The sequence below is a fragment of the Gossypium hirsutum genome, chromosome D11 (assembly GCF_007990345.1).
Source record: "Gossypium hirsutum isolate 1008001.06 chromosome D11, Gossypium_hirsutum_v2.1, whole genome shotgun sequence".
Taxonomy (NCBI): Eukaryota; Viridiplantae; Streptophyta; class Magnoliopsida; order Malvales; family Malvaceae; genus Gossypium; species Gossypium hirsutum.
Window position 1 is genome coordinate 6,192,173 of NC_053447.1, and position 13,949 is coordinate 6,206,121.

At 33.9% G+C, this 13,949-nt stretch overlaps 2 protein-coding genes across 12 annotated transcripts; one reads left to right on the forward strand and one right to left on the reverse strand.

Annotated features, from left to right (window-relative positions):
* The first annotated feature begins 1,891 nt into the window (after positions 1–1,891).
* LOC107911795 (paired amphipathic helix protein Sin3-like 2) lies at positions 1,892–10,515 on the forward strand. 9 transcript variants are annotated; one of them, XM_041105738.1, is made up of 25 exons: positions 2,020–2,202; positions 2,312–2,388; positions 2,874–2,935; positions 2,989–3,121; positions 3,215–3,395; positions 3,474–3,572; positions 3,686–3,859; positions 3,957–4,227; positions 4,884–5,020; positions 5,150–5,225; positions 5,299–5,328; positions 5,499–5,692; positions 5,771–5,925; positions 6,165–6,292; positions 6,395–6,649; positions 6,835–7,455; positions 7,601–7,680; positions 7,880–8,497; positions 8,592–8,692; positions 8,777–8,915; positions 8,994–9,146; positions 9,295–9,458; positions 9,688–9,799; positions 9,995–10,154; positions 10,254–10,515. In XM_041105738.1, the coding sequence occupies exons 2-24, from the start codon at positions 2,315–2,317 to the stop codon at positions 10,121–10,123; spliced, it is 4,086 nt and encodes a 1,361-aa protein (XP_040961672.1). In that variant the 5' UTR covers positions 2,020–2,202; positions 2,312–2,314; the 3' UTR covers positions 10,124–10,154; positions 10,254–10,515. The 9 variants fall into 9 exon arrangements, with proteins under 9 accessions (XP_040961667.1, XP_040961670.1, XP_040961672.1 ...); XM_041105736.1 differs by lacking the exon at positions 2,020–2,202 and adding an exon at positions 1,894–2,011 and having other exon boundaries at positions 2,874–3,121; XM_016839727.2 differs by having other exon boundaries at positions 2,874–3,121.
* A 955-nt stretch (positions 10,516–11,470) lies between these two features.
* On the reverse strand, positions 11,471–13,749 carry LOC107911797 (protein transport protein SEC13 homolog B). Of its 3 annotated transcripts, XM_016839732.2 has the most exons (3): positions 13,541–13,749; positions 13,393–13,449; positions 11,471–12,597 (listed from the first exon to the last, which is right to left on the reverse strand). In XM_016839732.2, the coding sequence occupies exon 3, from the start codon at positions 12,563–12,565 to the stop codon at positions 11,660–11,662; it is 906 nt and encodes a 301-aa protein (XP_016695221.2). In that variant the 5' UTR covers positions 12,566–12,597; positions 13,393–13,449; positions 13,541–13,749; the 3' UTR covers positions 11,471–11,659. The 3 variants fall into 3 exon arrangements, with proteins under 3 accessions (XP_016695221.2, XP_040961673.1, XP_016695219.2); XM_041105739.1 differs by lacking the exon at positions 13,393–13,449; XM_016839730.2 differs by having other exon boundaries at positions 13,393–13,749.
* Between the last annotated feature and the right edge of the window lie 200 nt (positions 13,750–13,949).

Here is a 13,949-nt window from a genome sequence, read left to right on the forward strand (position 1 = left end):
ATTACCACTAAGAATATAGTTTACAATTATATTGATATGCTATTAATATTTATCATTTTCCACAATGTTAATATTTACAAATAAGAACTTAATAAATTTGTTTATTTAAATATTCAAAAACATTCACTAATTAATTTTCATAAGGGATGTTTTAATTCATTGATAATACGGGTTTATTTCAATAATTTCACCTAATAAAAATTAAAATATTATAAACAAATAAATACATAACAATAAAATGTGTTATGCCATTATTCATCATTTTACACGTATCAGCTTTCAGCTAAATTTTATCAAACACTTTTAAATGTACCGTTAATAGAATCAGTTGATCAAACCAGTCACTGCAATCAACAATCAGCCGATTACTAAATAGAGCCGAGATACTGAATGCTTGTAGATAATCATATTATTCATCCAAGAGAGAAACTAAATAAAAAAATATTAAAATAAAAAGATATATTTGAAGAGTATGAATTTAAGTTTGAATGGGCTTGTTCTATCATCAGGGGCATTTGGGTAGTAGAATTTTGTATTCTCGATGATTTTCGGTAATATGGTTATCAAACAATTTAAACATGTTCTATAGCAATTAATCTTATATTCTCAATAATGTTAAGGTTGTAAAAAAATAAATTAATATCTAATTTTACATTTTGGTTCAACTTGAAATTTTGGATAATTTTATTTTTTTATGCAAATATAATATAAACCTAGTTAAAAAAAATGTTTTTTTTTCCTTCTAAGAGATAAATAATTCCATTATGAATGTTAGTGTGTAATTCTATTCAAAATGTATCATTCAAAGGATATTGCAAGTTTTAATATAGATATGTGTATATACGGGACACTTTTTTTGGATGTGAAATTTTTTATTTTACTTTTACTTTCATAATAAAAGCTATCAAATTCGTTAAAATAAATAATTGATTGAGTCATGGCAATTTAATTTTAGTTCGATTGGTATGAATATTATTATCAATGCAGGAGAACGTGAGTTCGAGTGCGCTGAAGCGCATTATCCTCCTATTTATGGATTAGGGAGGGGTTATGGATAGTTTTAACCAATGTGTCAAAAAAAAAACAAATATAATCATAACCTAAAATGAAATTGTTAAAAAAAAAAGCACATAATAATGATAAATTAGTAAACTCTATGTTGCTTTCCTTCTTCTTTATCAAATAAATAAATAAATATCTACCATATATATAAAAAATTATGGAAGAAAATATGAAATATTTTAAGAAATAAAGTAATAGTTTGAAAAATAAGGGGAAAAATTTCTCCCAAAATCTGTTGAACGGAACAAGTACTATTTGGGAACACCAAGATAAAAACAATAATTAAAAAGAATAACAAATTACATAAAAGCGAAAGAGAAGTCTTAGGTGGCAACCAAATCAGCCTCTCCCAAACCCTAATTCACCAAAATCAGTTAGGAAACTAAAATTAGTATTTCTGTGGGTGAAAATACAACACAGATAAAACCATAGTACTAGGATTAACATGATAGATTTGATCTATATATAAAAGATTTTTATTATATTTATAAAATATATGCACCATTGATATTTCTATTGGGAAGAACTGCAAAGAAGCAATTAAAAGAAAGAACAAAAAGACAACCATCGCAAAGTACATTCATTATATAAAAAGTTGTACCATAAGAACAAATTCAAGGATTTGATAGAATTTTGAATAATTTTACTAAATATTAAACTTATAAAATAATTTAAATAATTCGTTTTCTTTTATTTATTTATTAGGTTTTATATACTGTAAATTAAAATATAAATAAATTTAAAATCTCAGTAAATATATCGCTTGTTTAAGGATGCATAGCTTATCTCATATGAATATAAATACGATGAGAGGCAAAAGGAGTTTGTAAATAAACTCTAACATGCAATCTCCTTCTATTCTCTGCACCAGTTTTTGAAAAACAAATTTATTTTTATTTTTGTCATTCGGATTTTGACTCTCTCTCTTTCTTTCTATCACGTACCAAAGGTTTTCTCTTTTTCTCTCTTTTCCTTCGCATATATTCTGCTTTTCCAATTCCTTCTCTTCACACAACCGAAGATTAGAAAAAAAAAAAAGAAAAAGAAAAAGAAAGAGAAACATAAAAAGGATCATAAGAAAAAGCTACTGGATTGTATTTCTGTCTTTTTATTTTTTCTGTAAGATCTGTTACAGAGGAAGTAAGTTTCTTTAACCCAGTTCTTAAAATGGGTTTCTTTTTATTTCTTCATAGATTAATCCTGTTATAAAATAACAATTCACTTTGTTTTTGTTTTTTGTTTGGTTTAGAGGATGAAGCGAGTAAAAGATGATTTATATTCTGGTTCGCATTTTAAACGTCCATTTGGTTCTTCAAGGCCTGAATCGTAAGTTTTTTTTTCTTTTTTTTCCCTTGAGGGTTTGTATGGCTGGTTTTGTTCTTATATGAAAGTTTGCCTTTTTTCTTTTTGGTATTATTGGTTGTTTTTGTTCTGATTACTGGTCGGTTATTGTTGTCAGCTTTAATGGTTGTGCTTGATGAGGTTTATCATGAATTGTTGTTTATAACTTGGATTGAGTGATTTGTTGTTTATGTTTTTGATTTGTCATTTTTTGGCTGAATCATGTGGGTTTTTTTTTTCTTTTTTTCTTTTTTTTTTTGTGATTATGGGGTCATTACTTTAAGTAGGATTTACCACTTGGTTTTGCGGTATCTAGTAAATTCACTTCTAATTGAATGGAATTGTTGGCACTTTTTAAGAGTAATCATCTGTTGAAAGTATATTAGGTTTAGTATAAGCTTTTGATTGGTGTTGGTTAAATGGCCGTGGTTCTGATTTTGTCTTTCTTTTATTTATTTCTAACCATGAAGCCATGGGCAAAACCAAATGCCGAGTGGAGGTGGGGGTGAAGGTGGAGGAGGTGGTGGTGGGGGTGAAGGTGGAGGGGAGGAGGGGGAGGTGGAGGAATAGGAGGGGCAGGTGTAGGAGGAGGTATATCACAGAAACTGACTACCAATGATGCCTTAACATATCTAAAGGAAGTGAGGGAGATGTTTCAGGATCAAAAAGAGAAGTATGACATGTTCCTTGAAGTCATGAAGGATTTCAAGGCTCAAAGGTATCCAGTGTTTGAAATGCCAAGTTCTGCCAATGGACGTTGAATTGTTGCTTTAAACTACTAAATGCTTAATAAATCTTTTTTCTTTTGCAGGACTGACACAACCGGTGTCATTGCCCGAGTTAAAGAATTATTCAAAGGGCATAACAACTTGATTTATGGATTTAATACCTTCCTGCCAAAGGGTTATGAAATAACCCTTGATGAAGATGAGGCTCCAGCAAAAAAGACAGTTCAATTTGAAGAAGCGATCAGTTTTGTAAATAAAATAAAGGTGAAGCCATTGTGCCAGGACCTTGTCCCTTACCAATATCTGTGTTTAGATATCTAATTTATCCATTTTACTATGCAGAAACGTTTTCAAAATGATGAGCGTGTTTATAAATCATTCCTTGATATCTTGAATATGTACCGGAAGGAGCACAAGGACATAAATGAGGTCTATTGTGAGGTAATATGCCTTGTCTTGGTTGTCATGCATGTTCATTGGCTCTTTGATACTTACTGGATCTTAACCTCTCCTCTCTCCCAGATAATATTACTTTTATGTTTAAATTGTTTCAGGTTGCTTCTCTTTTTGAGGACCACCCAGATCTGCTTGAGGAGTTCAAAAGATTTTTACCAGATCCTTCAGCAGCACCTTTGACGCAACAAGTTCCGTATGGTCAAAATTCAGCTCAGCGCTATAATGAGAGAAGCTCTGCTACAGCCACCTTGCGGCAGATACAAATGGACAAGGTAACTATTCTCTCTTGTTTGTTAAAAGTGATTTTCTTGTAAATTGCTATTTTTAATCTGTTTATTATATGAAATAATGATCAAATTGTTTTTTCAGCGTCGAAGGGATAGGATTATTACCTCCCATGCTGATCATGGTATCAGTGTTGATCAACCTGAACTGGACGATGACAAAACTATGATGAAAATGCAGAAGGAGCAGAGAAAGCGTTTGGAAAAGGAAAATAGGGATAGGAGAACTCGTGATCTGGATGATCCCAAGCATGACAACAATAGGGATTTTAATTTGCAGCGTATTCATGATAAAAAGAGATATGGAAGGAAGATTGAAGGATTTGCCTCTTATGATGATAGAGATACTTTTAAAAGTGAGTCCTCAACCTTTGACTGTTTTTATTTGTTCAAAATATGCGTGGTATCACTTTTATTTTTTCTAACATATCATAGATATATAGTTCTCTTTATGGTGTTTATTTTAAGGTGACAATTTTGTTGTTCTTTTTCTATATATTACTAATAAAGCCTGTCAATTACTATTGCGATTTACTGGTGAGAATGAACTTGAAGTTTCATTTATGCATAAATGCAAATGTGAGATATGGTTACATCATGATGGTGGCAATTTTCAACGATGATTTTTACTGTAAGGAAGCTGTGTGGGCACGTATCCTCTGATTTTGAAGTGATCTATGGCTGGGAAAAGCATTACTAGGCTAGCTAGTCTACCATGAGTTTGCTCCTTGATGTTTTTAGCGAACTCGGCTCTTAATATATTTTTTATGTGCTCTGCTGGTGGATTATTAAAATATAGGGAAATGACATCTGTCTTTTAACCCAAGGGAAAACTTTTTGGTAGTATTTTGAGTTTGTTATCCAAATTATTGTTAACTAGCCTTTTCAGCCTGTCTTTAGAGGTTTTCTGATATTTTGCGTTGTTTGTGTAATTAGATTTGGGTCAATGCACGTTTTCTTATCCTTCACAAGGAATCCTTTTAAGATTTAGGTTTTTCTATTCAAATCTCAGGCATGTGCAACCAGGGGTTCATATTCTGTGAGAGAGTTAAGGAGAGGCTATGCAGCTCAGATGACTATCAGGCATTCTTAAAGTGTCTTAACATTTACAGCAATGGAATAATCAAAAGAAATGATTTGCAAAATTTGGTATGTTTTACACCATCTCGAGCAGTTATCTCTGACTCATTGTTCAGTCTACTTTGTAGAAATATCATGCACATGTTTAACCTTCTACCTTGGTAGCTTAATTAGATAGATTGCTTCTGCCTATTTCAGGTGACCGATTTACTTGGCAAGCATCCAGATCTTATGAATGAGTTCAATCAGTTCTTGGAGCGTTGTGAGAATACTGGTAACTGCTAAAGTTTTTAAGTTGTTTTTATATGATCTGTATGGCTGTTTCTAATTTGAAATGTCTCCTGCAGATGGGCTTCTTGCTGGTGTTATCAGTAAAAGTATGTAACTGATTTCCTTTGTCATTTTGTTATACATTTTCTTAATTTCTAGGTTGTTTTCGTTATTTCCTTATACGTGCATAATCCACTCATATATAATGCAACTGTGAATTATTTTCTTTCAATATAAAATTCTGTAAATTGCAATGATGTTTACCTCTTGATTGCAGAGTCACTTAGTGGTGATGGGCATGCATCCAGGCCATGGAAGTTAGAGGAAAAAGATAGAGAGCAAAAACGTGAATTGGAGGGAGCTAAGGAAAGGGAGAGATGCAGGGAGAAGTATATGGCAAAGTCCATACAGGAGCTTGACCTTTCTACCTGCCAACGTTGTACCCCAAGCTATCGGCTTCTACCTGACGATGTATGAACTTTTGTTTATTTTTTTTTTATGCATGGTTTGGCACTGATTTTGGCATTTATTTGTCTTTCTGTCTCTCAGTATCCAATACCTTCAGCTAGTCAGAGATCAGAGCTTGGTGCTCAAGTGCTGAATGATTATTGGGTATCTGTGACGTCTGGAAGTGAGGATTATTCTTTTAAGCACATGCGCAGAAATCAGTATGAAGAGAGTTTGTTCAGATGTGAGGATGATAGGTAAAATTTACTGGTCCTCTATTTGTCCCAGTACTATGGTGGTTATTTTATCTATCTCTTTCATGATTTGTGTATTTTATTATTTCTATTACAAATTTATGTACTGCATGTGAAGGAGAATGAGTTTTCAGGAGAAAAAGTTGATGTGCACTGATTCATTCTTCTGTTTCTTTTTGTCCTCGGAAATTATTCTAGATATTAACTCCCAGGCATAATAGACTTTTGTTTGTTGGTCTTAGATTTGAGCTGGATATGTTGTTAGAATCTGTGAGCTCAACTGCCAAGCGTGCTGAGGACTTGCTGAATGGCATTAATGAAAATAAAATCAATGTGGATTCTCCGGTTCGCGTAGAAGACCACTTTACTGGTTTGTATCTGTTACTAGGTTATCAGTTTATGTCTCAATCACTGCTATGTGAACATTTTTCTTCTTTTTTACTTTTGGCCTTATCTGGACTACTTACTGCAGTTCTAAATTTAAGGTGCATTGAGCGTTTATACGGTGACCATGGTCTTGATGTAATGGAAATATTACGTAAAAATCCTGCTCTTGCATTACCTGTCATTTTAACTCGTCTGAAGCAGAAGCAAGAAGAGTGGACAAAGTGCCGTTTAGATTTTAACAAGGTTTGGGCTGAAATTTATTTGAAAAACCATTACAAATCACTTGATCATCGCAGCTTCTATTTCAAGCAGCAGGATTCAAAGAACCTGAGTGCAAAATGTAAGTGGAATACTGGAATTTTCATACCTAAGATGCAAAATGCTGTATTTTCCTTTGTTGTAAAATTTGGTTGAAAGATTGAAGATGATTCTTAAAAATATGTTCTAAAATATCGTGTTCATTTATTCTCTTCATCCTTAATTCTTTGCTTGTGTGGCCTAATTGATATTTCTTTGTAATTGCAGCTTTAGTGGCTGAAATCAAGGAGTTGAAAGAGAAGAACCAGAATGAGGATGATGTTCTCATGGCGAGCATTGCTGGTCACAGACAACCCCTGGCTCCACACCTCGAATATGACTATTTGGATGTTGGCATCCATGAAGACCTTTATAAACTTATAGAGTATTCATGTGAAGAGATGTGCTCAACCAAAGAACTGTTGGATAAAGTCATGAGGCTCTGGACCACATTCTTGGAGCCAATGTTGAGTGTTCCTCCTCGACCTAATGGCAAAGAGGGTACTGATGATGATGGTAAAGCTCAGAATCCTACTGTAAACTGCACTGGGTCAAGCATTGCTGAATGTGATGGAAGTCCTGGAGCTGATGCTAATGTTAATTCTGAGCCACAGAAGGGTGCTAGTGACGGAGATGAGAACAGTTCACCAGAGCTACCTAATTCTTGCAGAAATGGTTTGACAAATGGTGGAACTTTAGCCGAAGAAGAACCATCTGGTTGTGTCTATAGGGATGACTCAAAGCTAGAGAAAGAGATCAAATGTACAGCTGATAAAAGGTCTGGAGTTAACATACTTGCAATTGAAGCAGAAAATAATCAAAGCAGAAACAACACTGAAGGGGCTTCAGGTGTGTACTTCAGGAAACATTGTAATCTCATGATTTTGTTGTTTATTGATCTAGGTGTTTCTATTATTACTTATACTCTTTTTTATACCTTTCTTTCCAAAACCATGTGACTATACTTAGTTTTAATTTCAATGTTGTGGTGCAGCAGCTTCTAGACCTACTAGCGTTGCTGCTGGTAAGGGTCATGAATCTGAAGTTAATGTTGATCTTCTACATTCATCAGAGGTATGGGTTTATGCATACCCGCTACTGTATTCTAATTAGCAGTTAGCATGGCTTAAGCTTACGTAACTAATTGGTTCTGTCAAAATATTTGGCATTTTTTGACCTTCCTTTCCTTGCTTAATTCTCCTCATCTCCTACTTGTTGAGGTAAAAAGCAAGGGGGTTCTTATATACTTATGTAAATTTTCGTGGTTCTTCAGGGTGCTCGTGTAACAAAGCATGCTTTATTAGTAAATGGAGAGCCAACAGATGGCTTTTCTGCTAGTAGATATCACGAAGAATCTACTGGTCCATCCAAAATTGAAAAAGAAGAAGGTGAATTATCACCAAGTGGTGATTTTCAGGATTATTCTATTGCCTACAGTGATGCTGGTCTAAAGGCTGTGCCAAAGGCCAAGCATGGTATTGAAAACAGACAGTACTGGTCTGGAACTGCGAAAGAGTTGCATCCTGGAGATGCTGGGGGAGAAAATGATGCAGATGCTGATGATGAGGATAGTGGAAATGCCTCTGAAGCTGGTGACAATGCATCAGGCAATGAATCTGCAGGTGATGAATGCTCTCGTGAAGAGCATGAAGAAGAGGAAGAGATGGGCCGCGATGAAGTTGATGGCAAAGCTGAGAGTGAAGGTGAGGCTGAAGGGATGACTGATGCACATGTGGGAGGAGATGGCATGTCGTCATTTTCAGAGCATTTTCTTTTTACGGTGAAGCCTCTTGCAAAGCATGTACCTGCAGTTTTACCTGAAGAAGATCGAAACAGTTCTTGTGTTTTCTACGCAAATGATGATTTCTATATTCTTTTCCGACTTCATCGAGTATGTAGAATTTTCTAAAGCTTGTTAGCTATTTCTTCTAATTTTTCTTTTTACATTTTAATAAGTGTTCTTCAATCTTTTGATTTCTGTGTAGATCCTGTATGAAAGAATACTGTCAGCAAAAACAAATTCAACAGCTGCTGAAATAAAGTGTAAAAGTTCAAAAGATGCTAGTTCTTCAGATTTTTATGCCAGGTGATTTACATATCAATTTCAGTGCCGAACAATGTGAACCATTGATGCATGCTAATGTGAAAATTCTCTCTTTGTGCTGCACAGATTTACGAGTGCACTGTACCGTCTGCTTGATGGATCTGCTGACAATGCGAAGTTTGAGGATGAATGTCGAGCTATAATAGGAAACCAGTCATATGAGTTATTTACATTGGACAAGTTAATATATAAATTGGTTAAGCAGGTTTGCTTTCTTTGATGGTCTTTCTCCATATTCTACTCATTTCTCTTGCATCTGTCTGAATTATAGTTTTCGTTACAGCTTCAAGCTGTTGCAGCAGATGAGATGGATAATAAGCTTCTTCAATTGTTTGATTATGAAAAATCTCGGAAACATAGGAAGACAATGGATTCAGTGTATTATGAGAATGCACGTGTCCTCCTTCAAGAGGATAATATATACCGATTGAAATCTGTAAGTTTTGCATGTCCCTTGACTACGACCCCTTTCCAAAGAAAATTGAAAAGAAAGGAAACAAGGCACATGAATGCCCTACTACCTTTCTATCTGTGTATGTTTATGTTAACGCATATAATGTTCTTACTTTGGTTCCTTTTTGCAGTCATCTTCGCCATCTCGGTTGTCTATTCAGCTGATGGACAATGTCATTGAAAAGCCTGAGGCATTTGCTGTTGCAATGGAACCTTATTTTTCTGCTTCTTTGCACAACGATTTTCTGTCAGTCTATCCTGGAAAAAATGAGCCACATGGCATTACGCTAAGGAGGTAACAACTATAACATTAAGATTATTAGGTTTCGTACTGATAGCATTAGTATCAATGGGTTTCGTGGTTCTCTAACATGTATTTGGTGTTGAAATAAAATGTGGCATGTAAATGCTAGGCTCAACTAGCCTCTCATGTGTTAACATTAGATGATTGTAACAAAGAAAGTATTTCGATTATGCTTTAAATAACCGGTGTTTAATCTGCTCTTCTTTACTGATATTTGCAGAAACAAGAAAAAGTATGCAAGTCTAGATGAATTTGCTGCTACTTGCATGGCCATGGAAGGTGTTGAACTGGTTAATGGTTTAGAGAATAAGATAGCTTGCAACTCATACAAGGTATCTTTCTGGTATTAGTATCTGGTTTAATTTTTTTAGCTTTCTTTAAGATTGTATATAGAAGTGTTTACACATTTTAACTTGAGGTGCCTAGTTGGCATACCATGGAGGTTGGAGTATCACTAATAAATCGCTTACGTACTAAATGTTTACATTGGGTCCTTGCATATATATGATCTGTGAACTATGTTGCAGATCTCTTATGTGTTGGACACCGAAGATTTCTTCTTCCGTAGGAGAAGAAAGTCACCGCAATGCAGATCTTCATACAATAATCAAGCAGGAGTACAACGGTTCCATAAATTTTTATCTGCTTCGCAGTAATTCAGTATTCTTTCTCAGACCGGCATAAATGGTAAAAACCTCCTGAATCTTTATATCTTCACATTTCACAACCACTCACTCTTTCCTTGGAATTTTCGAAGATGGCTTAACCTTCATGCTTTTCTTGCAGCAGCCCTTGCTTTAACCCAACCTTGAAAAGGCCTTCAAAACTGAAACATGTTTCTTGAATGTTCATAGTTTGATGCTAATTGGTCATACTAGTAGTGAAGGATGATGAATGGTTAGGAAATGTAAGCATATTTTGTAAAAGTTCATATCAGCCATTATTGTGTAGATAGGGTTTTGCATGATATTTTGTGGGGTAAAAAGGGAAGAAAATGGATTCTTTTTCAATTGTTACTTGTTAACAAAGTTTCTCATTGACGGGCCAACATGTCTTCTTTCCCCTCAGTTTTGATAGCTTCTGTTTCCAATTTTCACCTTGATAAAAGATTAAAATATCCTGATTAATATGGAATCTTAAATCGAATTAAGTAACTATGCAAGTTTTAAAATTAGAAAGTAAATAGCTTTTTTCTTGAAAGTACTTTTGCTTAAATTCTACTATATATTTATAAACAACTAATCCTGCTTAGGTTTATTAATATTATGTATATTCTACTAGCATTATAAATTTGTTCTTTTATTAAATTTCTAAACATTATCAAGTTCATATATATATAATTTTTAATATTTATAATTTATATATAGTATGGTAAATTTAATTTTTATACGTATAAGTAACATAAAATAAATGAAAATTAGTACATTATAAATTTAAAAATCGAAGCTTAATAGTTTGTCCAAATTTATTGTTTGGGTGTAATATTTTTATCTAAATCTTGAAATTTTATATAGGTCTTTGAGCAATCAACCAACATAAATAGATAAAGAGGAAAAAGTACCCTTTCTTCACGGTTGATAAAAACTGAAAATTTTGAATTGGCGTTCTTGTTTTGGATTCAAAGGGAAATTTAATAAATAAACAATTTTAGTATCTAAAATTGATTCGGATTTGAACATCTAAATCTATCATTCACAAAAAAAGTATTTAAAAAAAGAAACTAAAACATTTGAATTCGTTATAAAAATAAAATAAATTTAGAGTTAATTTGAATTCAGATATTATCCCACAGAACCGTCAATTTTAGTTAAGCTAAGAAAACGATCATTATATTAAGAAACCCAACCCAAGACCAAGTTTAATCTAAGATAAGTTTCAATTTTAAGTCCAGCTGTGGATGCTTAAAGTGTAAATATCACAATAAACAAAAGCATACTTGTACAGCAAGTAATGATTTTGAAGTTAATACGGTTAAAAATGATGCCACAATGGATAAGATTTCATTGGAGGGAAACGTTATATGATTAATCATCTATTCTTTCTTTCAACTCAGCATTTCCAACAAAACCCAATAACTATCCAATGCAAGTCCCAGTATTCGAACAAAAATACCGAGGGACTTGAAACAGAGGGGACCTAAAAAAATTATTAATAGAGAGAGAAAATAGAAAAGAGGATAAACAAAAAGAACTTCATGGCTCAATAGCATTCACTTCTTGCCACTCATCATCAACCGTTTCTTTCCACAATGTGACATTGTTATTGGCATCAGCAACAGACAATAAGTTTCCAGTCAGCGACCATGAGACCCTCCAAACTGGGGTCTTGAAATCCTTCAAAATCGTACCCTTCCATTGCTCCCCTTCTTTACCGCAAGTCCATATAATAACTTTCCCATCCTGAGAAGCACTTGCAATCGTGGATTTTGGGAGCCCCAAGTTGGGTGCCCAAGCAACATCCCGCACCCAATCAGTGTGCATCTGGAGGGCAGGGCTGTAGTCCATCTTCCAACTCCCATTATACAGCCTCCATACTTTGACCATGTTGTCACATCCACCAGAGGCCAGCTTCTGAACAGGATCCAGTAGACCAGATCCAATGAAAGCACCGAGTGCGGTTGATGGTGCCCACGAGACTGAGGTTACTCCAACAGGGTGAGCTTGCTCTATCCTGGTGGTATCCCAACTACCATCATCCCTAGCAGTAAAGACTGATATATTCCCATCAGAAGACCCGCAGGCCAAACAGAGGCCAAGCTCATGGGGTGCCCATGCAATGGAGTTCACAGATGACTTATGATCATTAAAAACATGGGCCTGCAGCCACTCGTTTTGATTATTTTCCTTCCAGATTATCACCTGGCCATCGTAAGAACACGATGCAAGGATTGATCCAAACTTGGGATGTGCCCAAGCAACCCCCCAAACAGGTCCTTTATGGCCATGTAGAACAGCAAGTTGCTGTGAACTAGATCCAGTTATGCCAATGATCTTAATGGTAGTATCAGATGAAGCAGTTGCCAATCGTTTTCCATAATAATCCATGGCAACATCATGGAGTGCATCCTCATGACCTGTCTCTATTTTCTGTGCAGGCATCTTTCGAACTCCAATTCACAGCTCTTTTATATCTTCAAATCTCAATATCCAAAATCATATCAAATATATATTAATCAACAATATCTACACTATCCAAGTCTTTTTAACGTAAATCTCAAACTTTTTTACACGCAACAGCAATCGAATACCATAACATTTGTGAGCATTTCAACTAAATCAAAAGTTACTAAGGCCTATTGCTTTTTCTTTAAGCAAAAGCAATAATGTTCAAGAATTAGAAGTCGAAATTTTTAACTCTCTTAAATAACAAAATCCACAGTATGGCTTCATAGAAATGTTGAAGATGCAACAAACGATACTCTCTAGAAAGGAATTATAATCCCAACAAAAATGAAACAATTTTTCTAGAAATTCACAGGGAAAGATACAAAAATCCAAGAGATACCCACAAAAGGTAATCAATCCCGAAAATCATAACAACAGAAAGATCATTAGAAGAACTTAATTGTTTTAGAGCATAATAAAATTCAAATCAAAACAACCCATAAACAAAAAATAGAAAATGGGTTAATTTCATCATGATCTTCAGTCTAACTAGATCAATCCCGGAAATCATAACAATAAAAAAGATCACCTTTTCCAAAGAACCCAATTTATTTTGCAGAATAATTAATCCAAATCAATACAACCCAGAATTCAAAAATTCCAAAATGCGTTCATGTCATAAGATCTTCAGTCTAGAAACTATGGATCTAAATCGAACTTATATTACAAAGAACAAAACAGATCTGAAGATAAGATAATACATTTGAGTTAACAGCAAAATGAGTGAAGGATTAAAGAATAAAATAAGAAATTGAAATGACCTGATCGAGAGAGAGAGATTAGGGGTGTTATGGTAACGGCCAAGCTAGAGATCAGCTCTGAAATTGTTAAAATTTTGAGCGACAGAGAAAACTAAAGAATTGTACTGAATTATTAAAATATATACATACATTGAACACTATTTCTGACCTGTTGTGTTTGGACGCATTGATTGTTTTAACCCGCGTATGAACAAATATTTACCCCAAACTAATCCACCTGATATATCATTTTACGTTTGGACCCAAAAGAATTTAAATGAATTTTCCGAAGCACTTGAATCAACTAATGCGGAAGCATGTTTAGAAGTTTGTGGGGGAGAATGCTGTTTGAGGTAACATGAAAAACAAATTAAATGTGATATGAAATAAAATTATATTTATATTTATATTAGTTTTTTTTATCCGTGTATAAAATAATAATAAATTAATATTTTAAAATAATATTGACACGTAATTAAATAATATACTCAAAATTCAAAGAAAAATCTCAATTAAGAACAAATTAAAAATTAAAATATATTTTATCACAATTAAGCAAAACAAATATACATAGATTA

What these genes read in the sequence shown, in the direction of transcription:
- LOC107911795 (XM_041105738.1), top strand. Translation starts at nt 2,315, where the DNA reads ATGAAGCGAGTAAAAGATGATTTATATTCTGGTTCGCATTTTAAACGT. An exon ending in TTCAGATGTGAGGATGATAG is followed by an intron (nt 5,926 to 6,164) that starts GTAAAATTTACT and finishes TGTTGGTCTTAG; the next exon opens with ATTTGAGCTGGATATGTTGT. An exon ending in TTCTTTTCCGACTTCATCGA is followed by an intron (nt 8,498 to 8,591) that starts GTATGTAGAATT and finishes ATTTCTGTGTAG; the next exon opens with ATCCTGTATGAAAGAATACT.
- LOC107911797 (XM_041105739.1), bottom strand. Translation starts at nt 12,565, where the DNA reads ATGCCTGCACAGAAAATAGAGACAGGTCATGAGGATGCACTCCATGAT.